Source organism: Anolis sagrei, chromosome 9, assembly GCF_037176765.1.
Source record: "Anolis sagrei isolate rAnoSag1 chromosome 9, rAnoSag1.mat, whole genome shotgun sequence".
In the NCBI taxonomy this organism is placed as follows: Eukaryota; Metazoa; Chordata; class Lepidosauria; order Squamata; family Dactyloidae; genus Anolis; species Anolis sagrei.
Window position 1 is genome coordinate 6,462,690 of NC_090029.1, and position 26,740 is coordinate 6,489,429.

A 26,740-nucleotide genomic window follows, 5' to 3' on the forward strand; every position below is an offset into this window, starting at 1 on the left:
AATAAAATAATAAATAAAAATAAAAATAAAATAAAATAAAAAGCTATGATTGGATAGTCCGCCTCTGCTATAGGCATGGTGGTTGAATTGGAATCATGATGGAGAAGACATGATTGTCTCTCACCCCTTATTACACCTGCTTGTCTAATCCCTTCCCCACCTTATTGAAAATGCCTATGTGTGCTTCCCTCACCCACCTATTCTCAAGGCCCATACTTAAATCCACGGCTAGAGGGATACTGGAGAATTCCAAGGTCCCTGAGTCAGCGGCCGGCACCAGAGCATGAAGTGTAGCTTGCTCCTTTCAAGAGCAGAAGGCCAGTTTCTGAGTATTTATACCAAGCCTAATCAAGTGAGAAGCTTCATATTGCCTGCCAACCACCAGGACTGATGTTGCTAACCTTCCTATACAAGTTTATTTATTTATTTATTTACTACATTTTTATGCTGCCCTTCTCACCCCGAAGGGGACTCAGAGCGGCTTACAAGGTATTAAATTACATGCAATGTATTATATTATTAGCATAGTATAAAATCAGCATTAAACATTGCTATATTGCACCATATCACTATATCGCGTGGGTTCGTATGCAAACCAGGCACTACTGTAACATCCCAAGAAATGAGAGATTCTGCGTATGGGGGGAACGAACAGTGGAAGATATCAAACATTTCTTAATTGACTGTCCAGCATATACTGAATTGCGCGACAGATATTTACATCCAATATCATCCAACTGCAGGTCCCCCAACAGAAATGATCTTCTGATATTCCTCTTACAAGGACAGGAAAGATCCATCATAATCAGGGTAAGCCTTTTAATTCTGAAAGCTATCAAGAAAAGAGCAGATTTCCTGAAAGAAGAACCAGGAAAATAAGACTCTGACTGTAATAGAAGGTCAACTGCTGTCCTCACCTTTTTGCCTTGTTTTTTTTACTCATGTTCTATTTTGAAATGGTCATATGACTGATCAAATAAATAAATTATTATTATTATTACCATTAAAGAACTCTTACATTCCTTCTATATTATCTGTCCCTGGCCTGGCTTACATTAGCTAAGTCTCCCTTGCACAAACAGCGCTCCCAAAGGAGTGATAACACATAAAGCTTCCAGGCCCAGCTATCATACTATTGCCGGAAAGGGTTTCCCCAAAACACACTGGCCATTATTATAAAGACCAGTATCATTGTTGTTATTATCAGCATTATGAAATTACATCTATTAGAAACTAGCTCTTTCTCTTTTCTTTCTTTTCCATTTAACCAGACTGGGACAGAGCAACCCATGGGTACAGCTAGTTGCATATCAAAATCAACTTGAGTACACAGTACAGTCTGACTAAAAGTCTCTGAGTATAATAAGCAATTCCAGGCCAGAGAAGAGTTTCAGATGAAGAATTTCAGATGAATAGAAGCCCTCCCCATGACCCCCAGATTTGGGTACTTTGCTCATGTAGTGCAAAAATATACCTACCATATATTCCAGCTTATAAGACGACTGGACGTATAAGACGACCCCAATGTTTCCAGTTAAAATATAGAGTTTGTGATATACTCGCCATATAAGACTACCCCTCTTCCAACGCACACCAAATAAAAATTTTTAAAGCATCAGATTTGATTTCAATATCGTAATTTTCCTATTACTGTACCTCCTTCTCTGCCTCTCAGATCTTGCACATGCACACCTGCACTACTTCACTGCAGTCTTCAGGAGCGAGATCTGAGAGGCAGAGGAGGAGGTGTGATAATAGGATACAAGGGTAGGCCAGACAGGTAAAAGAGGTGTCTTTTTCTGGGCCCTGAGCCATTCTATCTCTTTTTTCCATACCCCGGGCACCCCGGACGCCTGCAGGTTACATCTTCCTGGTGAGGCGCCTCTTCACCTCACCATCGGGACCACATTAAGTCCACAAATCCTGATGAATGGATTTTCTTCTACCGTACTTGTACAGCGTCGCCCTTAATGCTTTCATACAGTCGCTGAATATGGCAGGGACACGGCCATTGCCATTTTTGAGCTCCCCCCACAATATGCAGCAAGCACAGATTCTCCAATCCGGATTGGAAGTTTCAGCAACCGCTCTATAAGACGACACCCGGCATATAAGATTACTCCCGAATATAAGACGACTCCCGTGCACAAGGCTACTTCTGCATATAAGACGACTCCTGCGTATAAGACGACCCCTGACTTTTGATAAGATTTTCTTGGGTGAAAAAGAAGTCTTATACGCCAGAAAATATGGTACTTGCACAGACTTCTTTCCACTCAGACAGAAGAGGAGGTTGTCATACTTCAATATTGTACTATTTATTTATATTCTGCCTTTCCCACCCAAATTGGGACTCAAAGCAACTTACAATTTAAAAATAAACAATACAGCCAGACTTCCATATTTGCTGGGGTTAGGGCTGCTGGAAGTTGACCATAGAGTTGTGCTGAAGGATCTAGGTATTTATAGAAATATCTAGAAATCTTTAGTCCAGCAGAGTGTTTCCCCAACAGTCAACTAGCAATCAGAAAGACATCTTTTTTTTCTCCCCATGAAAGGGAAGTTTTGGTTTATAGTTCCCCATCGGTATTGCTGCAGAAACAGTATCAGTTCCTCTCCTTAGTAAATTGTATCACCATGTAAATACAATACAGACCCACACTTGTGTCTCATTCAGCTTTACATCAATTACAATAAGCCTTTGGCTTTTATATCAGAACAGATATACATAGCACACAAGCAAAGTAAGGACTCAAAATAAGGCAGGATGAAATGCGTACTTACATTGAACTCGCAGAAATCAAGGCTATCGAGGCTTTTGCTTCTGTGTATTCTCCCTTTTATTCTTCTTAAAGAAGGCTTTCCTTGGCTTATACTACAATTAGAACCATTGGGATTTTCAGAGGATGGTGTTACCCTGTTGGAGAAAAATGACTGCATTTTAGGGTTGAGGGTTTTTGTTTTCAGAAAGGCCCAAAGCACAAAGTCCTTTATGGAGCTCCCATTTCTTCATCCCATCACCACTTGACCTTTCTTTTAAAGTAACCAAGTCTTAAGAACATGTAACTAAAATAATTTCATATTTTATTGCGTATCTGTCTCCTTTCTCTTCCATTCTTGTTTTAGCTATGTCAAATTTCAGAGTGGAAGCTCTTTGGGGCAGGAAAGTAGTGTAGCATCCTGTCACAGATGGGATCATCTCAATATCTAGGACAGGATAGATATACAATAACGATATAAGCAACCAAACAACAAAGATGTAGTACTCTTCTGTCACAAGACAAGCATCTCGAGCTCTGAGGATTACCTGGGAAAGAATCCCACTGGAGCAATGTAGCACATTGCAGCTAGATGACTTAAATTGGCGACTGTTTGAATGTTTTTATACTGTTTTTATACTGTTTTTTATTTAAATTGTATATTTATACTTTTGGTTGTTGGCACCATGGTGTGCCAGTTGTTACCCGCCCTGAGTGCCTCTGTGGAGGTCGAGATAGGACGGGATACTAATGTCTGAAATAAATAAATAAGAAATAAAATGCCTGGGAATTACTGTGGACCATCCTCTGATTTACAAGAAGCATTGCTTGACTATCAAACAAAAATTGTATACCAAAAATAACATTGAACGAAACCTGACTGGCACAACCTGGGAATCACAACCAGATACAATGAAGACATCTGCCCTTGAACTTACTACTCTGCTGCTCAATACACTAACCCAGTGTATGTTAAAGCTCTGATTGAGACATGCCACGTTATCACAGGATGTGATAACGTGGCATTCATCGGGAAATATTTGTCAGTAATGAAAGGACCAAGGCATTGACATCTCTGGCCCATCCTCTGTTTTGATATAAACAGTACACCAACGCCTTAAATCAGAAATGGCTTCCTAAGATCTACAGAGACACTCGCAGAAACACCTCAACAAGCGAGAGACCAAAAGTGGCAGGCTAAAATCTGGAATCTCAATCAGTGGCTGAGACCGGATGAGAAAATCCCCCCTTGGAACACAGAAGACTGGGCAACTTGGAAGGTGATGAACAGACTACACTCTGGCACCACGAGATGCAGAGTCAATCTTCAGACATGGGCTACAGAGTGGAGTCCACGACATGCGAATGTGAAGAGCAAACCACAGACCACTTACTACAATGAAGCCTGAGCCCTGCCACATGTACAATAGAGGTCCTTCAAGAAAACAACTTTAAACACCTTCACAGAAGCATACGAGAAGCTCGGCCTGTCACTGAACATCGAGAAAACCAAAGTGCTGTTCCAGCAGTCACCAGCCAATCCCTCTCCAATGCCAGAGATACAGATTAATGGTGTAACATTAGAAAATGTTGACTATTTCTGCTACCTTGGCAGCCACCTTTCCACCAAAGTCAACATTGACATTGAAATACAACACCTGAGCTCTGCGAGTGCAGCATTTTTCTGAATGAAGCAGAGAGTGTTTGAGGACCAAGACATCCGTAGGGATACCAAGGTGGTTGTTTATAAAGCTATTGTCCTCCCAATCATGCGATACACCTGCGAGACATGGACTATCTACAGACATCATATGCAACTCCTAGAACGATTCCATCAGTGTTGCTTCTGGAAAATCCTGCAAATCTCTTGGGAAGACAAGCGGACAAATGTCAGCATGCTGGAAGAAGCAAAGACCACCAGCATTGAAGCGATGGTCCTCCACCATCAACTCAGCTGGACCGGCCACGTTGTCCGGATGATCGACCATTGTCTTCCAAAGCAGTTGCTCTACTCCAAACTCAAGAATGGAAAACGGAATGTTGGTGGGCAGGAAAAGAGATTTAAAGATGGGCTCAAAGACAACCTTAAAAACTCTGGCATAGACACTGAGAACTGGGAAGCCCTGGCCCTTAAGTGCTCCAGCTGGAGGTCAGCTATGACCAACAGTGCTGTAGAATTTGAAGAGGCACAGTTGGAGGGTGAAAAAGAGAAACGTGCCAAGAGGAAGGCGCATCAAGGCAAACCCGACCGGGACCGTCTTCCACCTGGAAACCAATGTCCTCACTGCGGGAGAAGATGCAGATCAAGAATAGGGCTCCACAGTCACCTACAGACCCACTGCCAGTACACCGATCTTGGAAGACTATCCTACTCGGGCAAGGGATCATCTTGGTAAGTAAGTAAGTAAGTAAGGAGGTCCTTCTTACAGCAACATCAGAGGCACTCCAAGTGGCCAGCTTTTGGCCAAAGGACATTTAGTCTAATGCCAAGTTTGTAACTTGGTTTGTGGTTTTCTATACAATATAACTCTATTCTCAATTCGTTTCAGACACGATAAATGAAATTTTTAAAATGTCACAAACTAAAATGCAGCTGAAAGATCACGGGAACCCTAAGTGGAGTCAATTGCTTCCAAGGCCCTGTCAACCCATGCTGCCCAGAATGAGTGGAAGACTGAGGATTCATTTCATATCAAAAGCATTGCATAAATTAGTATAAAACTAATAAAAATAGAAGGAGCGCAGGTGGCTAAATATCTTTTGACCAAAAACAAGCAACAGCAATGGCATTGTCTGTAGCCTCCAACAATTCTTCCTCTGTAGAATGATGATGGAAAGACTGCATTTGTTCCAGGTTCTTAAAAAAATGGTTCCCTGACAGTTGGGAAATCTTGTCAGGAAGATTAGCACTATATAATACAATTTTTGTTCCTGGGTTATACATTTCATTTCCGAATTGGTTCTATCATGAAAACATGGAAAAAATTAATTACACACAAAATATTAAAATGGTAAATAAAAGGTTAAAAATGGCACATTGAAAGGTTTAAAATGATATCTGAATGATATCTCCTGATATCTGAATACCCCAAAGTGTTATGGAAACAATATTCTTCAGAGAAGAACACCTTGGGCATGGTGAAATCACTCTTAGGTTGCTTGATTCTCGTGCCCAAGCTGCCTGTAGACTGTAAGAGAGAGTGCATAATTGAATCGGATGGAATCACACATCGTAATCACCCTTTGACATCTTGTACACTTCCTCTGCAGCACCTATTATTAGCTATAATTGGGGGCAGAAGGCCGCTCTAGTATGTCTCCCCCTGGCCTGACCTGAGTATGGATGTTACCGTCTTAACATCCCTTACGCAGTTATAGCTAGACCAGATTAAAAGGCTTTGAAGTTCTCCCAGTATGGAAGCACATGCTCCTGAGCACCAAAGTAAAGGGGGATAAAATCTCCACATTGACAATGATGGTGGTGGTGATGAACATGAAGAAATTACATTTATGGTACATCCTGCTTACAAACGAACGAAACATCATTGGACAATATAAGCCAGGTTGTAGTCATCATAAGGTAAATGTTAAGGTTTTCCCTCAAGTCTGACTCCGGGAGGTGGTGCTCATCTCCATTTCTAAGCCGAAGAGATAGCATTGTCTGTAGACGTCTCCAAAGTCATGAGGCCAGCATGACTGCATGGAGTGCCATTACCTTCCCATCAAAGCTGACTGGCGCAACCTGGGGATCACAACCAGACACAGTGAAGACATCTGCCCTTGCGCTATGTTACTCTGCTGCTGAGTACGCATGCCCAGTGTGGAACACATCTCATCACACTAAAACAGTGGATGTGGCTCTTAATGAGACATGCTGCACCACTGGAGAAATTACACAGCTTAGCCGGTATTGCACCACCTGACATCCGCTGGGAAGTAGCAGCCAATAGTGAAAGGACCAAGGCAGTGACATCTCCAGCTCATTCCTTGTTTGGGTATCAGCCAGCACGTCAACAACTTAAATCAAGAAATAGTTTTCTTAGATCTACAGAGACACTAGCTGGAACACCTCAGCAAGCGAGAGTCCAAAAGTGGCAGGCTCAAACCCAGCACCTCAATCCGTGGGTGATACCAGATGAGAGACTCCCTCCTAGGCACACAGAAGACTGGGCGACTTGGAAGGCGCAGAACAGACTGCGCTCTGGCACCACGAGATGCAGAGCCAGTCTTAAGAAATGGGGCTACAAAGTTGAATCCACAACATGTGAGTGCAGAGAAGAGCACACCACAGACCATCTGCTGCAATGCAACCTGAGCCCTCCTAATGCCCAATGGAGGACCTTCTTGCAGCCACACCAGAGGCACTCCAAGTGGCCAGATACTGGTCAAAGGACATTTAATCAACTACCAAGTTTGCAAAATTTGTGGGTTTTTTAAATCTGTTTGTTTGTTTTGTTCTGTTAGAAATGTAATACAATGGTATGGTTGCTGATGACACGATAAATAAATAAATACCTTCCCGTCAAAGCGGTACCTATTGATCTACTCACATTTGGATGTTTTCGAACTGCTAAGTTGGCAGAAGATGGGGCTAACAGTGGAAGCCCACCCGTTCCATGGATTTGAACTGCCGACTTTCTGGTCAGCAAGTTCTGCAGCTTAGTGGTTTCACTTGCTGTGCCACCCCCCCCCCCCCCCCCGCCCAGTAGTGATCACACCTGTTCAACTACAATCATGCAATCTGAGTAGGATTTGGGTTGAACCCACTTGAGGAGGACAAAGTATTTCAGAAAGCAGCAAAAACTAGATTTCAGTACCAACAGATGTTTTTGTTGTTGCCAACTGCTGTGAAGTCAGAATTCATACTCTGGACTTACTACTTGCACTGTTGTAGCTATTAATGTTTCTCAAAATGACTCACATTGTTATCTAAATATCGGACCCACAATATTTATTTATTTACCCTATTTATACCCCGCCTTTCTGTACCCCAAGGGGCAGCTTAAAATGGCAATATTCAATGCCTTAAACACAGACAAACAGTAAACTTAAACTCACTTGAATTAAAATTAATGCATATTAAACATTTAAAATTATATTCAGTATTAAAATCACACCTTCCAAAAATCATAGTCTAAGGCAGGGGTCATCAAACTTTTTAAACCGAGGGCCAGGTCACAGTCCCTCTAAACTGGAGGAGGGCCGGATTATAATTTGAAAAAAAAATTGCATGAATTCCTATGCCCATTGCACATATGTTATTTAAAGTGCAAAAAACCACTTAAAAACAATACAATAATTATTAATATTTCAATGGGAAGTGTGGGCCTCTTTTTGGCTGATGAGATAGGATTGTTGTTGTTGTGTGCTTTCAAGTCGTTTTGGACTTAGGTTGACCCTGAGTAAGGGCCGGGTAAATGACCTTGGAGGGCCATATCTGGCCCCCGGGCCTAAGTTTGAGGACTCCTGGTCTAAAGCCATTCCATAGTCATTGCACATATTCCAATTATATTATTGTACTGCACCATCTCCAAAAGCCTGATCCTTTCCTCTGCAGGCTACAAGGGAGTGGGCTGATCTAATGTGGCTAGGGAGGGAGTTCCACAGCCGAGGGGCCACCACTGAGAAGGGCCTGTCTCTTGTCCCTACCAGTCAAGCTTGCGAGGGGGGTGGAATTGAAAGCAGGGCCTCCCAGCTGAGGTGGTTCATAGGGGAAAATACGTTCAAATAGGTAAACTTGGCCAGAACCGTTTAGGGCTTTATAGGATAAAGCCAGCACTTTGAATTGTGCTTGGTAGCAGACTGGCAGCCAGTGGAGCTGACGCAACAGGGGGGTTGTCTTGCACCCCAGGACAGGAAAAGCCCTCTGACTTTAAACACCACACTGTTGGATAGGGAAACAATCCTTTTATTAAAGATAATTAAAAAGCAGTAAAGTAAAAAGCACTTTAGGTAGGAAGATAAGCAGGAACAAAGTAGTCCAGGGTAATAGTCCAGCAAAGTCCATAAAAACAAAGTCAAAACTTCTCAAATAATATGCAAGGAATGTGGAAACAAGAATCCAAGGCATGAATATAAAAGCATAGAATCCAAGAATCAAAACCGTGAAACAAAGGCACTTAAAATATGAATTTTCCAAGGATGGGATCTTGACTTGATTCCAAACAATGCTTCATCTGACTACATATCCTGTTCTTGGGACTTTTATCTCCTCGTTAGCTATGTCTCTAGCGCTCAGAAATTGGTTTCGCTTTAGCTGAGAATTTCTTATCTTTTTTTCTCGGAGCTTGGTAGAACAGGCTCTCCTGTTTTGACTGATCTCCTCCTGTCTATCTATTTGCTCATTAATTTCTGAAGCTGGGCCAGGTACCGAGCTGTTTTCATGTTCCCTATCATGGGAACTCTCTGGTAACAATTCAGGGAGCACACCATCATCCCCACACCCCTGATCTCCTGGTCATTCTCTGCACTAATATCACTGTCATCTTGAAATTCATTGACATCACTCCCCACATCCAAAGCACCCTGATCCTGAAAACACAATCACAGGCTGAACTCCAACAGATTGTGTGCTCCTTGTATGCCACTTCAATGAACAAGCTAGCTGCCCTCCGTTGGACCAACTGAAGCTTCTGAACAGTCTTCAAAGGCAAGCCCACGTAGAGCACATTGCAGTAATCTATACGGGATGTAACCAGAGTGTGGACCACCGTGGCCAAGTCTGACTTCCCAAGGTACGGGCACAAATAGCACACAAGTTTTAATTGTGCAAAAGCTCCCCTGGTCACCGCTGAAGCCTGGGGTTCCAGGCTCAGCGATGAGTCACTCCCAAGGTGCGAAACTGCGCCTTTTTGGAGGAGCTCTTAGAGCTTTATTAAACGGTCTCTCCTTCTTCTCCTTTCTGGCTGTCTCGCGGTCTTGTTCCCACCTATGCCCAAATCAGTTCCAATCAAATGGCAGGGTTTTTTTTTCCTGCTGCGGAGGCAAGAAGTGATGAGGTCAATAGGACTCAGCTGAACATAATCAGGACATTTCCCGGACATCCACAAGATGGAGAAATAGCTGACACCCTCTCTGACTGATTGACCTGAAAACAATTTCCCTATTTGTTTTTATTCTTTTTTTTTCCTCGTGTCTATAATGAGAACATGGTGATGCTCATTAAAATAATGGCAAGCAAAACAGGTCAAAAAGAAACTATGGCACTGTAAATGTGATCGGGTGCATAATACTGTCTTTACAAAAGCACCACACCATCTCAGGATTGAGCTGTGAGGTAGAGAGAGAAAAGTCAGCATGAGGAAACACTGTGGGTTGTGGTGGTCCATTGCTCAGCTATGCCTAAGGATAACATGCCTCCTATTGACATATGGGTAGCTTATGACTTTTCTAGAATGAGGAATAATCATCAAGTTTGCAAAGGACACCAAACTGGGAGGGATAGCCAATACTCCAGAAGACAGGAGCAGAATTCAAAACTATCTTAACAGATTAGACCAGGGGTCCTCAAACTAAGGCCCGGGGGCCAAATACGGCCCTCCAAGGTCATTTGCCCGGCCCTCACTCAGGGTCAACCTAAGTCTCAAACGATTTGAAAGCACACAACAACAACAGCAACAACAACAACAACAACAACAATTCTATCTCATCAGCCAAAAGCAGGCACTTCAACACTTCCCATTGAAATACTAATAAGTTTATATTTGTTAAAAATGTTCTTAATTTTAATTATTGTATTGTTTTTAAGGGTGTTTTTGCACAAATAATGTATGTGCAGTGTGCATAGGAATTCATTCGTGTCCCCCCCCCCCCCCAAATTATAATCTGGTCCTCCAACAGTTTGAGGGACTGTGACCTGGCCCTCTGTTTAAAAAGTTTGTGGATTGAGATGATTAGCCAAAACTAACGCAATGAAGTTCAACAGGGTCACATGCAAGATACCGCATTGGTGAAATGAAAAGATATACAATGGGAGACGATGCTTGACTCAAAAGCAGGATGTGGGGAAAGGATCTCAAAGTCGTCGTGGGGAGGAAAGTGAACATACGTCAACAATGTCATACAGCTGCTTAAAAAGCCAATGGGATTTGGCCTGCCTCAATAGGAGTCTAGTGTCTAGATCCAGGGAAATCATGATACCCCTCTATTCTGCCTTGATCAGACCACACTTGAAATCACACTGTGTCCAATTCTGGGCACCACAACTGAAGGGAGACGTTGACTCTAAGCTGGCATGTGTCCAGAGGAGGATGACTGAAATGATCAAGGGTCTGGAGAACATTAGGAAGAACTTCCTAACTGTAAGGTGAACTGTTCAGCAGTGGAACTCTCTGCCCCGGAGTGTGGAAAAGCTCCTTATTTGGAGGCTTTTAAACAGAGCCTGGATGGCCATCTGTCAAGGGTGCTTTGGATGCAATTTTCCTGCTTCTTGGCAGATGGTTGGACTGGATGGCCCATGAGATCTCTTCCAACTCTAGGATTCTATGAGGGTAAGATGAGCAGATCTCTGGGTTATCTGCATTATATCAGCAAAGATCGCTGTCTTTCACTTGTTCAAAAGTAGAAAAGGAAACTCCCTCTGCACCCCCAATCCCAAAATATACTGAAATGGCACAACCAAAAGATAAAAAGTAATTTTTAAGAATACATTCAACTTTTAATATATATGTATTGATAAGCAATCATATGGCCATGATTCAATTAATATTTTGTTGGCACTGAACAAAAAAAAAGCAAATTCAACTAAATTCTTATCTCAAAATAAAATCACAGGCGCATAAGTATTTAATCTATATAAATAAAAATGTAATGTTCACTTGTGGGATTAACATAACTTAAAAACCACTGGACGAATTGCTGCCAAATTTGAACACAAGACACCTACTAACCCAAGGAGTGACCATCACTCAAAAAAATTTCATTTGGGAGTTGGAGATGCTGGGATTTATAGCTTACCTACAATCAAAGAGTATTCTGAACTCCACCAATGATGGAATTGAACCAAACATGGCACAAGGGACTCCCGTGACCAACAGAAAACACTAGAAGGGTTTGGTGGGCATTGACCTTGAGTTTGGGAGTTGTAGTTCATCTACATCCAGAGAGCACTGTGGCCTCAAACAATGATGGATCTGAAACAACTTGGCACGAATCTTCCATATGCCCAAATATGAACACAGATGGAGTTTGGGGGAAATGGACCTTGATATTTGGGTGTTGTAGTTACTGGGGTTTATATTTCACCTACAATCAAAGAGCATTCGGAACCCCACCAACGAGAGAATTTGGGCAAACTTCCCACACAGAACCCCCATGACCAACAGAAAATATTTAAGGCCATCCAATCCAACTCCCTTCACAAGAGCAAGAAAACGTAATCAAAGCCCTCCTGACAAAGCCATCCAGCCATAGATATATATAGATATGATTCACACAGAGAGAGATATAGTATCATAGATTTGAAAGGGATCCCTAAAGAAGGACAATGATATGTTGCATGTTCCAGAGTAGGCAAATCAGACAATCTCCACATCAACACTGACAAAGAAACCACAAGAAATACTGTTTATCCACAAGTATAAAGACATTTTATATATGAGAAACCAACACTTTCTCATTACTTTATTTTCCAGATCACTAGGCTGGGCCACAGCAACGCGTGGCAGGGGACGGCTAGTTAAATATATACGTCTTTTGAAGCAGGTTCTGGTTGTTGGACTGCAAGGCAAAAACAACCAAATATATCCCACATACCCATCCCTGTTCCACATTTTTCCTATGGCAAGAAGCGTTTGAAAATAGAGAGAACTGTATTAATGAGGGTGATGCGCAGCATGTCATCTAAATCAGAGGAAGTTGGGTGCGCGTTATTTCTTTAAGTTTAGTTCAGAGTGCAGAAAGGTTGGAGGGAAGGCATGCAGTTATTGGACCTGTTTCTGGAATGAAAGAGGAACAATAACTGAACCAAAATCAGAAAACCCTTTCAACAGCAAGCTCTAGGCTTGATGTCACAACAGTCCAGCCTCGGATTTTCATAGATTCCACTCTTTGGCAGGTGGGAGAAGTCCAACCTGGAAGAGTTTGAAGATCCTGGAAATCAGCCATAATGCAGCAACATGGCAATTTTATAAAGCAGTATTTTAGGTCTGCAGGTCACAGTTAGTCTGGCAAGGCTGGATAGGAGGCAAAGCCTGGTCTTCCTGAAGCAGAACAGTCTCATAACAAAGACCATGGAAATAGTAAGTAAAGTTCATTGGTTTAGACCAGGCATGGGCAAACTTCGGCCCTCCACGTGTCTTGGACTACAGCTCCCACCATTCCTAACAGCCTCAGGCCCATTCCTTTTCCCCCTCAAAGAGAAAAGAGCCTGAGGATGTTAGGAATGGTGGGAGTTGAAGTCCAAAACACCTGGAGGGCCTAAGTTTGCTCATGCCTGGTTTAGTCCATTGTCTGATCATGCTAGGTAGGATCAACTTTAGTAGAACAAGAAAAAAGGCAGTTTCCTTTAGCACAATATTTATGTTCATGCCAAAAACTCATAAGTGAACTATTACTACAAAATAATGAAATAAAACCCTTTTTATGCTGTGTTTTTATTATAATGTTAGGCAAGGCAATGGCAAAATACACCTGACTTATTCCTTGTCCCCAGGAAACACTGCAGTCACAACTTCACCCTGCTTGAATATCAAGCAAAAATGGGTGCTAGAAATAACATTGTATGAAAACTGACTGGCACAACCTGGGGATCACAACCAGACACAGTGAAGACATCCGCCCTTGCACTTGGCTACTCTGCTGCTGAGTACGCATGCCCAGTGTGGAACACATCTCACCACACTAAAAAGTGGATGTGGCTCTTAATGAAACATGTCACATTATCTCATGATGACTATGCCCAACACCACTGGAGAAAATATACTATTTAGCTGGTATTGCACCACCTGACATCCGTCGGGAAGAAGCCAAGGCAGTGACATCTCAGGCTCATCCTCTGTTTGTTATATCAGCCAGCATGCCAACGTCTTAGATCAAGAAATGTATGTAATGTATGTATCAAGAAAGGTATGTAAGACACACCTGTTTCGACAGGCCTTTGATTTTTGATATTGCTGTTTTTAAATTGTTTTAAATTGTTTTTAAATTGTGTTAGATTTTAGCCATTCTTGTAAGCCGCTCCGAGCCTGAGTGGCAGCATATAAGTTCGAATAATTAATTAATTAATTAATAAATAGCTTCCTAAGATTCACAGATATACTTGCAGAAACACCTCAGCAAGCAAGAGTCCAAAAGTAGCAGGCTAACACCCAGAACTGCTGGAGAAATTATACACTTTAGCCATGAGACATGTCACACTATCACAGGGTGTCTGCGCCCTACAACACTGGAGAAATTACACTGTTTAGTTGGTATTGCACCACCTGACATCCACCGGGAAGTAGCAGCCAGTAATGAAAGGACCAAGGCAATGACATCTCCAGCCCATCTTCTGTTCAGGTATCAGTGAGGACGTTAATGCCTTAAATCAAGAAATAGTTTCTCTTAAGGTCTACAGAGATACTCACACCTCAGCAAGCGAGAGTCCAAAGGTGGCAGGCTAAAACCCGGAACCTCAAGCCATGGCTCATACAGAATGAGAGACTCTTTCCTGGACACACGGAAGACTGGGCAACTTGGAAGGCACTGAACAGACTGCACTCTGGCACCATGAGATGAAAGGCCAGCCTTAAGAAAAGGGGCCACAAAGTGGAGTCCACGACATGCAAGGGTGGAGAAGAGTAAACCACAGACCACCTATTACAATGCAGTCTGAGCCCTGCCACATGCACAATGGAGGGCCTTCTTATAGCGACACCAGAGACACTTCAAGTGGCCAGCTACTTGTCAAAAGACATTTAGTATCATGCCAAAGTTTTTTAAACTATGTGTTTTTACATACATTACAACTGTACCCTCAAATTGCTTCTAATATGATAAATAAATAGTTTCATCCTAAACTACCAGATGACTTGGAAGTACATACACAGATAAGGATCCCATGGATGCCATGGCTTCTTCTAACAATTTCTCTCTTTGGCTTTTATTATTTATACAAAAATAATATAACTAAAAGACATCAAAACAGACTGGTGTTGATAGAGAGAGAGAGAGAGAAGATAACTTTTTAAAAACAAAGTTTTCAAAGGCACCTACTGCTTCATATTAACCTTCTTTGTTTCACAGTGTATCTCATCACACTTGAAGGCATACGCATCATCAACATTTGACTCACCAGCATAGCAACCTTTACCAAAACAATATGGCTTGTGTCATTTCTTGTTGTTGTGTGCCTTCAAGTCATTTCTAACTTATGGCAACTCTTAGGCCAGTGTTTGTCAACCTGGGGGTCGGGAACCCGGCGGGGGGGGGGGGCACAAGGGGATATCAGGTTGCCAATGACCATCAGAAAACATATATTTCTGATGGTCTTAGAAACCCCTTTAGCAGAGAAGGCTGAAGATCTCTCAGCCTATCCTTCTCTTCCTTTTTGGAAATAGACTGCAAATCCTCCCACCAAAAGCCCTCCTCCACTGCAATTGGCCAAAGGGAGGGCTGTTTCTGAGACTCCAAGCAGGGGAGCGGAGAGCGCAGAGCATCATGGTGTGCATGTGTGGGTGAGGGAGAGCGTGCAAGGCTGGAGGGAGGCTCATGCCAGCAAGTCCTTTCAAGGCATGGGAGTTCTCTCGGGGAAGTTTGGCCCAATTCTATTGTTGGTGGGGTTCAGAATGTTCTTTGATTGTAGGTGAACTAATCGTGCCTCATTTGGTCCAGATCTATCATTGTTTGAGTCCATAGTGCTCTCTGGATGTAGGTGAACTACAACTCAAAAACTCAAGGTCAATGCCCACCAAAACCTCTCAGTATTTTCTGTTGGTCATGGGAGTTCTGTGTGCCAAGTTTGGTCCAGTGAATGAAAATAATAATAATAATAATAATAATAATAATAATAATAATAATAATATACTCCTGACCTTTGTGTTAAAAAACAAAGTATGGATCGTTGATGTCGCAATCCCAGGTGATAGCAGGATTGCAGAGAAACAACTGGAAAAGCTGACACGATATGAGGATTTCAAGATCGAACTGCAAAGACTCGGCACAAGCCAGTTAAGATGGTCCCAGTGGTGATCGGCACACTGGGTGCAGTGCCTAAAGACCTTGACCTGCACTTAAACACAATCGGTGCTGACAAGATTACCATCTGCCAGCTGCAAAAGGCCACCTTACTGGGATCTGCACGCATTATTTGCCGATACATCATAGAGTCCTAGCCACTTGGGAAGTGTTCGATGAGTGATCCAATACAACAGCCAGCAGAGTGTCTGCTGTGGACTCATCTTTTTGTGTTTCTAATAATAATAATAATAATAATAATAATAATAATAACAACAATAATAACAATATAATAATAATAAACTTTATTTATACCTTGCCACCATCTCCCCAATGGGGTCTCGGGGCGGCTAACAGGAGGCCGAGCCCAAAAATAATACAACAAACTAATATGCAAATAATAGAGAATTAAACACAACAAATATATAATGCAACAAAATAAAATAGACAATGCAAAATAACATAATAAAATCAATCACAAAGGGCAGGCCAATTGTGTGAGATAAAATGTTAAAAATGTTAAAACCCTAGGTGAGATAGGAAGTGGAAAAAGTGTATTTGTAAAGGAGGAGCCCGAGATGGGGGAGCAGTGGGACTTGAGCTTCATAGGGGAAAGTGCATAGTCTAAACCAGGGGTCCTCAAACTTTTTATTTTATTTCAATGGGAAGTGTGAGATAGGATTGTTGTTGTAATTGTGTGCTTTCAAGTCATTTCAGACTTAGGTTGACCCTGAGCAAGGGCCGGATAAATGACCTTGGAGTGCCGCATCCGGCCCTTGGGCCTTAGTTTGAGGACCCTTGGTCTAAACAAACTGTAGGTGGAAACTAACAAAAATTGGTTGGATGGTCAGTCTGCGAAGGCACATCAGAAAAGTCAAGTTTTTAGCTCTTTCTTATAAACTGCTAGAGTGGGGGGTTGTCTAATCTCACCTGGTAATGAGTTCCAAAGTCGGGGGGAGGGGCAGAGCAAAGAAGGATCTCTCACTCGTACCCACTAGCCTTACCTGTGATAGGGGAAGGGGAAAAAGGAGGGCCTCTCCATAAGATCGAAGAGATCGTGCATTACAATTCATAACAGTAGCAAAATTACAGTTATGAAGTAGCAATAAAAATAATTTTATGGTTGGAGGGGGGTCACCACAACATAAGGAACTATATTAATGGGTTGCGGTATTAGGAAGGTTGAGAAACACTGTACTAAATCATACCAACCTATCTTCTATGAACCGGCGTGAGCATTGAGATCTGCTGGAGATGCCCTTCTCTCAATCCCACCACCGTTGGTGTGGACGAGAGAGAGTGCCTTCTGGAATTTCCTACCTAAAGTAATTAGGCTTGCCCCCCACCCTTCAAGCCTTTCAGACAAGTTCATAAACATGGTTCTTTTGACAAGTCTTTAAGCCTGTTTAATTCTGGCCAGCCCAATGACCCCATTGTGCCACTCCACACTTTATTGCTGATAGTTCGGTTATTCGCAGGTTTTACTGCATTTTAGGAAATTGCATAATATATTTTAAATAGGATTTTATGTATATTGTTGTTTCATACTTATTTTATATATTTTAACATTATACTGACATGGTCGTTGTTAGAGTGGTCCAGCGTTTCTGTGTTCTCAAATAATATTCTGTGTCCAGGTTGGTTCTCCTATCCTGAATATTCCACAGCTATATAAACCCCATTTTCCTACTTTCCAGCAGACCTCACAACCTCTGAGGATGCCTGCCATAGATACAGGTGAAATGTTAGGAGAGAATGCTTCTGGAACATGGCCAGGCAGCCCAGAAAACTCATAATAACCCAGTGATTCCGGCCATGAAAGCCTTCGACAATACATTGAACCCAAGAGTTCTCCCTTTGAGAGGAAGCATTAACATGTTGATTCAGCCATACCCTCCCATGCATTCAGCATTATTCTGTGCTTGGCAAAACACATACTCATGCTGAAGGTCCATAAATAAACACATATACCATGTGGATATTTTTGCTTAGAATGCCAATTATCTGTCAGCAAATAAAAACATATGCCTTGCTTCAATGAGGCAATATATTCTGAAAACATGCTTCCAACTGATCACACCTTCCCTTTATGGCACATTTAGCTTTCTCGTATTGGGTTTTCAATAAATACCAGTGGTGATATATAGTTTTAGGATTCCCAGGGTTAATCGTTTATTTTCCAAGTAATTAGTGTACCAGTTTATGCTTCCCTCCCTATCCTGGGCTTGGGTTATTTCTTCCAGGCAAAATCAATTAGCAAAATTTATTTTACAGTATGTGGATAGAAATAAGGTAATTACTTGTAAATAGTGCTCTTCATTCTTTCCAAATGAGGGCAAATGTAGGACCTGAAAGTAGGATATATAGTAAAGGTAAAGATTTCCTCTGACATTAAGTCTAGTTGTGTCCAACTCTGAGGGTCGATGCTCATCTCTATTTCTAAACTGAAGAACCAGCATTGTCCGAGGACACCTCCAAGGTCATGTGGCCAGAATGACTGTATGGAGAGCTGTCACCTTCCGGCAGAAGCGGTACCTACTGAACTACTCACATTTGCATGGTTTTGAACTGCTAGGTTGGCAGAAGCTGGGGCTAACAGCGGGAGCTCACCCCGCTCCCTGGATTCAAACCACTGACCTTTCGGTCAGCATGTGGACCGGCCACGTTGTCCAGATGCCCGACCACCGTCTCCCAAAGCAGTTGCTCTACTCCAAACTCAAGAACGGAAAACGGAATGTTAGAGGACAGGAAAAGAGATTTAAAGATGGGCTCAAAGCCAATCTTAAAAACTCTGGCATAGACACTGAGAACTTGACCGCTCCAGCTGGAGGTCAGCTGCGACCAGCAGTGCTGCAGAATTGGAGGGCAAAAGAGAGAAACATGCCAAGAGGAAGGCGCGTCAAGCCAACCCCGACCGAGACTGCCTTCCACCTGGAAACCAATGCCCCACTGCAGGAGAAGATGCAGATCAAGAATAGGGCTCCACAGTCACCTACGGACCCACCAGAAAACTGATCCTGGAAGACTATCCTACTCAGCCAACGAGGGATCGCCTAAGAGAGAAGAGAAGAAACCAGTTTCTGATTCATTTTTGACTGCGATTCTATGTGCTAGTGATTGAAGAGATTTCTATGCCACCACATAACCCAAGTTCTCTGGGCAATTCTCACCTGGGCAATCCACACCACATACACAGTAAAAAGACAAATCTTGTTACATCCCGAATAGATTACTGCAATGCACTCTACATGGTGCTGCCCTTGAAGACTGTTCGGAAACTTCAACTAGTCCAACAAAAGAGAGAGAAAAAGAGACAAGGAAGGAAAGAAAGAGACAAGGAAGGATGGAACCAAAGAGCAAAGGAAGCGAGAAAAGAAACAGGTAGAGAAGGAAGAAAGAAGAAGGGAAAGAAAAAGAGGGAAGGAAGAGAATGAAAGAAGGAGAGAAAGAGGGGGGGAAGGTTGGCCACAGCAACGCATGGCGGGTACAGCTAGTTGCAAATAAACCTTTTGTGATTATTGAGATTGGACTCTGCATGTTTATCTCCTAAACTGTCAATTCTTTACAGCCATATCACACAGCACTTCATGCTCTGCTCGCTACTGAGCTGATGCTCAACTTTTTGTATCCTGTTTAATTTTGGGGTGTTCATGCATAGTAACTACTATGGGCTGAAAGAGCTTATTAGGGCAGAACTGAGTCACTCAGTGGCCTCTCTGACAAACTAGTGCCAAGTGGGAGAGTGATTTGATGATCTGGACGACTATCCCTCAGAATCAATCTCACAGGGCACACATGCCCCCCCCCCCCCCCCATTCATTTTCTTAATGACTCTAAATGGCTTCTATGCAGTTGCTCTTTTGACACTTGCAGCCCTCAAAATTGAATTAGCCACATAGAAATTAGATTCCCCCAATATTGTGTGAAGATGAAACACAAGATAAAAACAAACCACACCGTAATGATGCTGTGCTTTTACCGTCTGCACCACAAGACCTTTTCATTACAGGAGAAAGTAAAGTGGCAGATGTTCCGTAAAGGAACCAAATAAAGACTACTTACTACCTTTCAATTTTTCATTCACTGGGATTCAGGTGGATTATCTTCCCCAACAAAAGATAAGTATTTGAAACCTTTCTTATTAAATGTTCTATTTTGCTTCACTAATAATGTGAACTAATGTACCAGACAACATATGGACCTTAGGGCAAACCACAACATTGATACAATAATGTATCTATTTTGCTGTTCACAATTTTACCCTGAATTTTAAAAAATCAAAGTCAACGTAATTACGTAATTACGTTGACTTTCATATGTAACCATTTTTTTAAAAATTGCACATTGCCAATTTATTTTTCCTGGCATAAGGTAGAGAAATGCCTGCTTTCCTGTTAATTGTCTAATGAGCAGACAGAAAGCATTACCATAATTATTTTAATCTAAGGACTGGACTTTGACATTGATGAACTCTTACTATATCCTCCCTCCCACGCTGCCATGACTAAAGAACAATTACCTCCAAAATCTTGTACAACTGGGACGTTAGTATTTTTTGGGTTGATGGTGTGTTTATAAAGTAACATTCTATATTGCAAAAAGAATGACACTAAACCCATAGGGAAGTCTTAAGGACAGAGTGATCCCCTAACCATTCAGTCCTATACACACAGACTAACCCAGGCATGGGCAAACTCCGGCCCTTCGGGTGTTTTGGACCAATTCTCACAATTCCTTACAGTCTCTGGCCCTTTTCTTTCCCCCCTAAACTGCTTAAGCAGACTTACAAGCCACTCTAAACACCCTCACAGAAGCATACGAGAAGCTCAGCCTGTCATTGAACATTGAGAAAACCAAAGTGCTCTTCCAGCAGTCACCAGCCAATCCCTCTCCAATGGCAGAGATACAGTTTAATGACGTAACATTAGAAAACGTTGACCATTTCTGCTCCCTTGGCAGCCACCTCTCCACCAAAGTCAACATCGACACCGAAATACAACACCACCTGAGCTCTGCGAGTGCAGCCTTTTTCCGAATGAAGTAGAGAGTGTTTGGGGACCAGGACATCTGTAGGGATACCAAGGTGCTTGTTTATAAAGCTATTGTCCTCACAACCCTGCTTACACCTGCGAGACATGGACTGTCTACAGGCGTTACATGCAACTCCTAGAACGATTCCATCAGAAAAATCTCGTAAATCTCTTGGGAAGAAAAGTGGACAAATGTCACTGTGCTCAAAGAAGCAAAGACCACCAGCACTGAAGCAATGGTCCTCCACCATCAACTCCATTGGACCGGGAACACTGTCCAGATAACCAACTACCATCTCCCAAAGCAGCTGCTCTACTCCGAACTCAAGAACAGAAAACGGAATGTTGGTGGGCAGGAAAAGAGATTTAAAGATGGGCTCAAAGCCAACCTCAAAAACAGTGGCATAGACACTGGGAAGCCCTGGCAGGGCTCTAGCCAGAAAAAAAATTCAGGGAGGGTTGAAAATATCGGGGGGGGGGGGGGGTTTGAAACGTGCCTCCTAGCTCACGCTGAAGCAAAGAGCACAGCAGGGAGCAGAGCCGCCTTCAATAGCCTGCAGCTCCGCCCCTGTCAACCACCCCCACCGAGTCTGGCTTTCTTAATGCGAGCATTCAACACCCCACCCCCCAACTTAGTTGCTTCGCTACATCGGCTATTGCTGGAAGTAATGACAGTGTGAATAAATTGTCAATATTTGCTTGAGATAGTGCTTGCAGTTCTGGAGGGACTCTTAATTTTTTGTGTCTCATATAGCATGGGGATATGGTTAATCAGTTAAAATTCATGAGTAAACTAGGTTTTTTGTTAACCTGAAAAATTTCGAGGGGGGGTTGAACCCTAACCCCCCCCCCCAGCTACAGGCCTGAGCCCTGGCCCTTGAGCGCTCCAGCTGGAGGTCAGCTGTGACCAGCAGTGCTGTAGAATTTGAAGAGGCACGAATGGAGGGCGAAAGAGAGAAACGTGCCTAGAAGAAGGCGCATCAAGCCAACCCCGACTGGGACCGCCTTCCACCTGGAAACCGATGCCCTCACTGCGGGAGAACATGCAGGTCAAGAACAGGGCTCCACAGTCACCTACGGACGCACAACCAGGACACCGACCTTGGAAGGCAATCCTATTCAGACAGCAATGGATCGCCTAAGTAAGTAAGCTTAAACAGCTGAGGAGGAAAATGAAAGGGTCTGAGGCTGTTAGGAATTGTGGGAGCTGAAGTCCAAAACACCTGGAAGGCCCAAGTTTCCTCATGCCTGGTTTTGGTCTATTGTCCGGTTAGGTTCGGCAGCCTCAATTTGAGTAGAAAAAAAATTTTTTGGTCTGTCCATAAGCAAATCTCATTAAATTCATCCAGGTACAGAAATACATAGCATGGAGCTTAGTATGTTTAGCATGGAGAAGAGAAAACTTAGAGGTGACATAATAGCCATCTATAAACATGTTCGATTGTGGCGTGAGCTTCTCCTGTCAGCCCTAGATTCTGCCAACCTAGCAGTTCAAAAACATGCAAATGTGAATAGATCAATAGATGGGAAGGTAATGTCGCTCCATGCAGTCATGCCGGCCACATGACCTTGGAGGTGTCTATGGACAACGCCGGCTCTTCGGCTTAGAAATGGAGATGAGCACCACATCCCAGAGTCAGACGACTGGACTTAATGTCAGGGAAAAACCTTTACCTTTTAGACATGTTATGTCAATCAAGGGATTTATGTAGATAATAGGGCAAACTTTTGTGTTCTGCTACTCCAGAGACCAGGACACTGGAGCAATGGATTCAAAATCACTGTTGGCCCTCCACAGCCATGAATTATGCATCCATGGATTCACCCATGGCTTAAAATCCTTTTCAAAACAATGGTTTCCACAAAAACGATTTGTTTTAAAAGTTTACTATAAGGAATGCCATTTTACTATGCTATGGTATATAATGGGACTTGAGTATCCATGGATTTTGTTATCTAGAACCCCCAGATTTTGTTATCTGGGGGTTCTAGAACAAAACCCCAGTGGAAACCAAAGTAAGAGATTCCACCTCAATAGAAGAAATGACCAACAGTATAGATACCTTGTAAGCCTCTCTGAGTCCCCTTCAGGGTGAGAAGGTCGGCATATAAATGTCGTAAATAAATAAATAAATAAATAAATGTTTTCAGGTTAGAACAAAAGGATTGAAGGGTGGGAGCTAATCTAATACCTTTTGGTAAGTATTCCAGAGGTGGGGGGCTACCACAGAGAAGGCCCTGACTCTTGTCCCCACCGACCTCATGGGCCATCCAGTCCAACCCCCTGCCAGGAAGCAGGAATATTGCATTCAAATCACCCCTGACAGATGACCATCCAGCCTCTGTTTAAAAGCTTCCAAAGAAGGAGCCTCCACCACACTCCGGGGCAGAGAGTTCCACTGCTGAACGGCTCTCACAGTCAGGAAGTTCTTCCTCATGTTCAGATGGAATCTCATCTCTTGTAGTTTGAAGCCATTGTTCCATTGTGTCCTAGTATCCAGGGAATCATAGAATCAAAGAGTTGGAAGAGACCTCATGGGCCATCCAGTCCAACCCCCTGCCAAAAAGCAGGAATATTGTATTCAAATCACCTCTGACAGATGGCCATCCAGCCTCTGTTTCAAAGCTTCCAAAGAAGGAGCCTCCACCACACTCCGGAAGCAGAAAACAAGCTTGCTCCCTCCTCCTCCCTGTGGCTTCCTCTCACATATTTATATATGGCTATCATATCTCTTCTCAGCCTTCTCTTCTTCAGGCTAAACATGCCCAGCTCCTTAAGCCGCTCCTCATAGGGCTTGTTCTCCAGACCCTTGATCATTTGAGTCGCCCTCCTCTGGACACATTCCAGCTTGTCAATATCTCTCTTGAATTGTGGTGCCCAGAATTGGACACAATATTCCAGGTGTGGTCTAACCAAAGCAGAATAGAGGGGTAATAATAATAATAATAATAATAATAATAATAATAATAATAATATCATCATCATCATAAAAATATGCACACCTATTGCAATGCCTGTAGAAAATAATAATAATAATAATAATAATAATAATAATACTTTATTTATACCCCGCCACCATCTCTCCAAGGGGACTCGGAACAGCTTACATGAGGCCAAACCCGACAACACATCAATAAAACAAAAAACAATAAGCAAAAAACAATACAATTAATATAACTCACATGTAAACAGTAACATGCAAGGATTTAAAAAACCTATGGCCGAGCCAAATGTAATAGTTTAAAATTTTAAAAAATAAACACTGGGCATGAACAGAGGTAGGATGTATCTGGTAGGAGGGTTTTAAAAGAAATGAAGGGAGAGCAACCCAACGAGTAGTTAAAGTGCTTCTGAGGACATTTTGCTAGGGATTATTTCCTTATTCAGGGAAGGCACACTGGAACAACCACGTTTTCAGACTCCTCCTAAAGACTGCCAATGTGGGGGCTTGCCTGACATCCTTAGGAAGTGAGTTCCAGATTTGGGGGCCAACACAGAGAAGGCCCTCTTCCTCGTCACAACAAAAATAAGCTTTGTCAACACTGAGAGTACTGAAGATCAAACTACGGGAAAAGAATAAAGTGCATTTCCAAACACAGCTATATCAGGATACCTTGAAAAGGCTTTCACTGTGCCAAATGGTATAATACTGGGGTCTAATACTTTAATTTACTTTTTCATTTCAGGTCTGTATTGATGGATGGAGGGAAGGAAGGAAGGAATGGAACGTACCAAGCACCGGAAATAGGAACAGACTACTTAGTAGCAGTTTTAGCGATGTTCTGTATGATCAGCACCTTTCGCCTTCTGACATTTTACACTCTCTCACTGCAACCTCAGGTCATAGCAAGAACAAATCAGATGTGGTGCTTCAGTTCGTGTCTATCTGACTCAACCTCTTAATGTGCGGATGCAATTTAACACCTGGGATGGATGTTATTCCTTCATTAGCTTTTTAAAATTGGGAGGGGGAGTTAGAACAAGGGCCTGAACTGCCTTTGCACATTAAAACTCAAATCAAACGGACTAAAGATGGAAAAGCACATCGAAGCTGCACTCTCCAGTTCACTTGGTGCTGTCAGATTTTTTTTTTAAGTGGAAACTTATGTGTGTACTACCATTATCTTCCGTTGTGTTCCTTTATCTTGCTCCCTCCCTGCCAAGATCATAGATCTTCGGGACAACTGGACAATGCCATTGGATAATGATTTTAGTAATGAGATGCTGAGGATGTATACTTTTATCGGTTTTATTATTTTATTTAATGTTATTTATGCTAAATGTTTTAATTGGGTTGTTGTACGTTTTTTCGGGCTATATGGCCATGTTCTAGAGGCATTCTCTCCTGACGTTTTGCCTGCATCTATGACAAGCATCCTCAGAGGTAATGCTCTGAGGATGCTTGCCATAGATGCAGGCGAAACGTCAGGAGAGAATGCCTCTAGAACATGGTCATATAGCCCGAAAAAACCTACAACAACCCAGTGATTCCGGCCATGAAAGCCTTCGACAATACAATGTTTTAATTGTTTTTATGTTGTTGTGGGCATCGAATCGTGCCATTTGTAAACCGCCCTGAGTCGCCCTCGGGCTGAGAATGGCGATATATAAATATGGTAAATAAATAAATATTTTAAGGAGCTGCGATGGTGCAATAGGTTAAACCCTTGTGCCGGCTGGACTGCTGACCTGAAAGTTGGGTTGCCAACATGAAGGTTGCCAGTTCGAGACAGGGTGAGCCACTGTCTGTCAGCTCTAACTTGATGGGGACATGAGAGAAGCCTCCCAGCAGTATGGTAACACATCCGGTCAACGTCTATGTAGATGGCCAATTCTCTCACACCAGAAGCAACTTGCAGTATACATTGTCGAAGGCTTTCATGGACAGAATCACTGGGTTGTTGTGAGTTTTCTGGCCATGTTCCAGAAGCATTTTCTCCTGACATTTCCCCTGCATCTAAAAAGCCAGACCTTAAAACTGCTAGGCCATTAAAGTGGCCAATTGCAACATTCACACCTATGTCAAACAGACAAGAGTTTGTTCTCCCACCCTGGACATTCCACAGATGCATAAACCCCATTTTTCTAGTTTCCAACAGACCTCACAACGTCTGCCATAGATGCAGGCCAAATGTCAGGAGAGAATGCTTCTGGATCATGGCCATACAGCCCGGAAAACTCACAACAACCCAACTTGTACTATGTTCTCAAGTCGCTTCTGACGCGATTAATAATAACCTGAGTTTGGATTTTTCTAAAAACCATGACGTCCGATTTAAATCTTCAAGTCAAAACACAAATTCTTTACATGTGACTGTTTAAGGAAATTCACAAGCATCCCAAGGCCCTCCTCAGCCTTACTATACAATGACAGCATGAGAATATGACACCCCATATGCATGCGCATACTCACAACCGAGTTCACAATGGAGCTCGATGCTCTAATCAGCAAAGGCCACGAAGAAGGACAGCACGTCTATCAACCTGAAAGGTCACGTTCTCACAAAGCAAATACATTTAAACACTGCTACTCAACCAGCATCGCAAAGCCCAATTTCCTGCCATGCTTTGTTTCAACTCAAGTAGATAAAAAATGTGGACCATATTCTAGTATCCAGATATAGGGATTTCTTGATAGGTTTGCCTGGAAAGGCCTCCATCAATCCAAATCACACATTAACCAACATTCCTGGTTTCAATGAGTTCCCTCGGGGAGATAGTATTATGACATTGTGTTGTCCAAGGCTTTCGTGGCCGGAATCATTAGGTTGCTGTGAGTTTTCTGGGATGTATGGCCA

General features: G+C 42.6%; 1 protein-coding gene across 12 annotated transcripts in view; it reads right to left on the reverse strand.

The window, feature by feature from the left end:
• The window catches only part of TJP1 (tight junction protein 1), a 404,161-nt gene that overhangs the window by 325,458 nt on the left and 51,963 nt on the right, over positions 1-26,740 (reverse strand). For all 12 annotated transcript variants that reach the window (XM_060755771.2, XM_060755764.2, XM_060755762.2 and 9 more), the window contains one exon: positions 2,785-2,917. In XM_060755771.2, the coding sequence (XP_060611754.2) occupies positions 2,785-2,917 (133 nt within the window). The remainder of the gene's footprint in view (positions 1-2,784; positions 2,918-26,740) is intronic.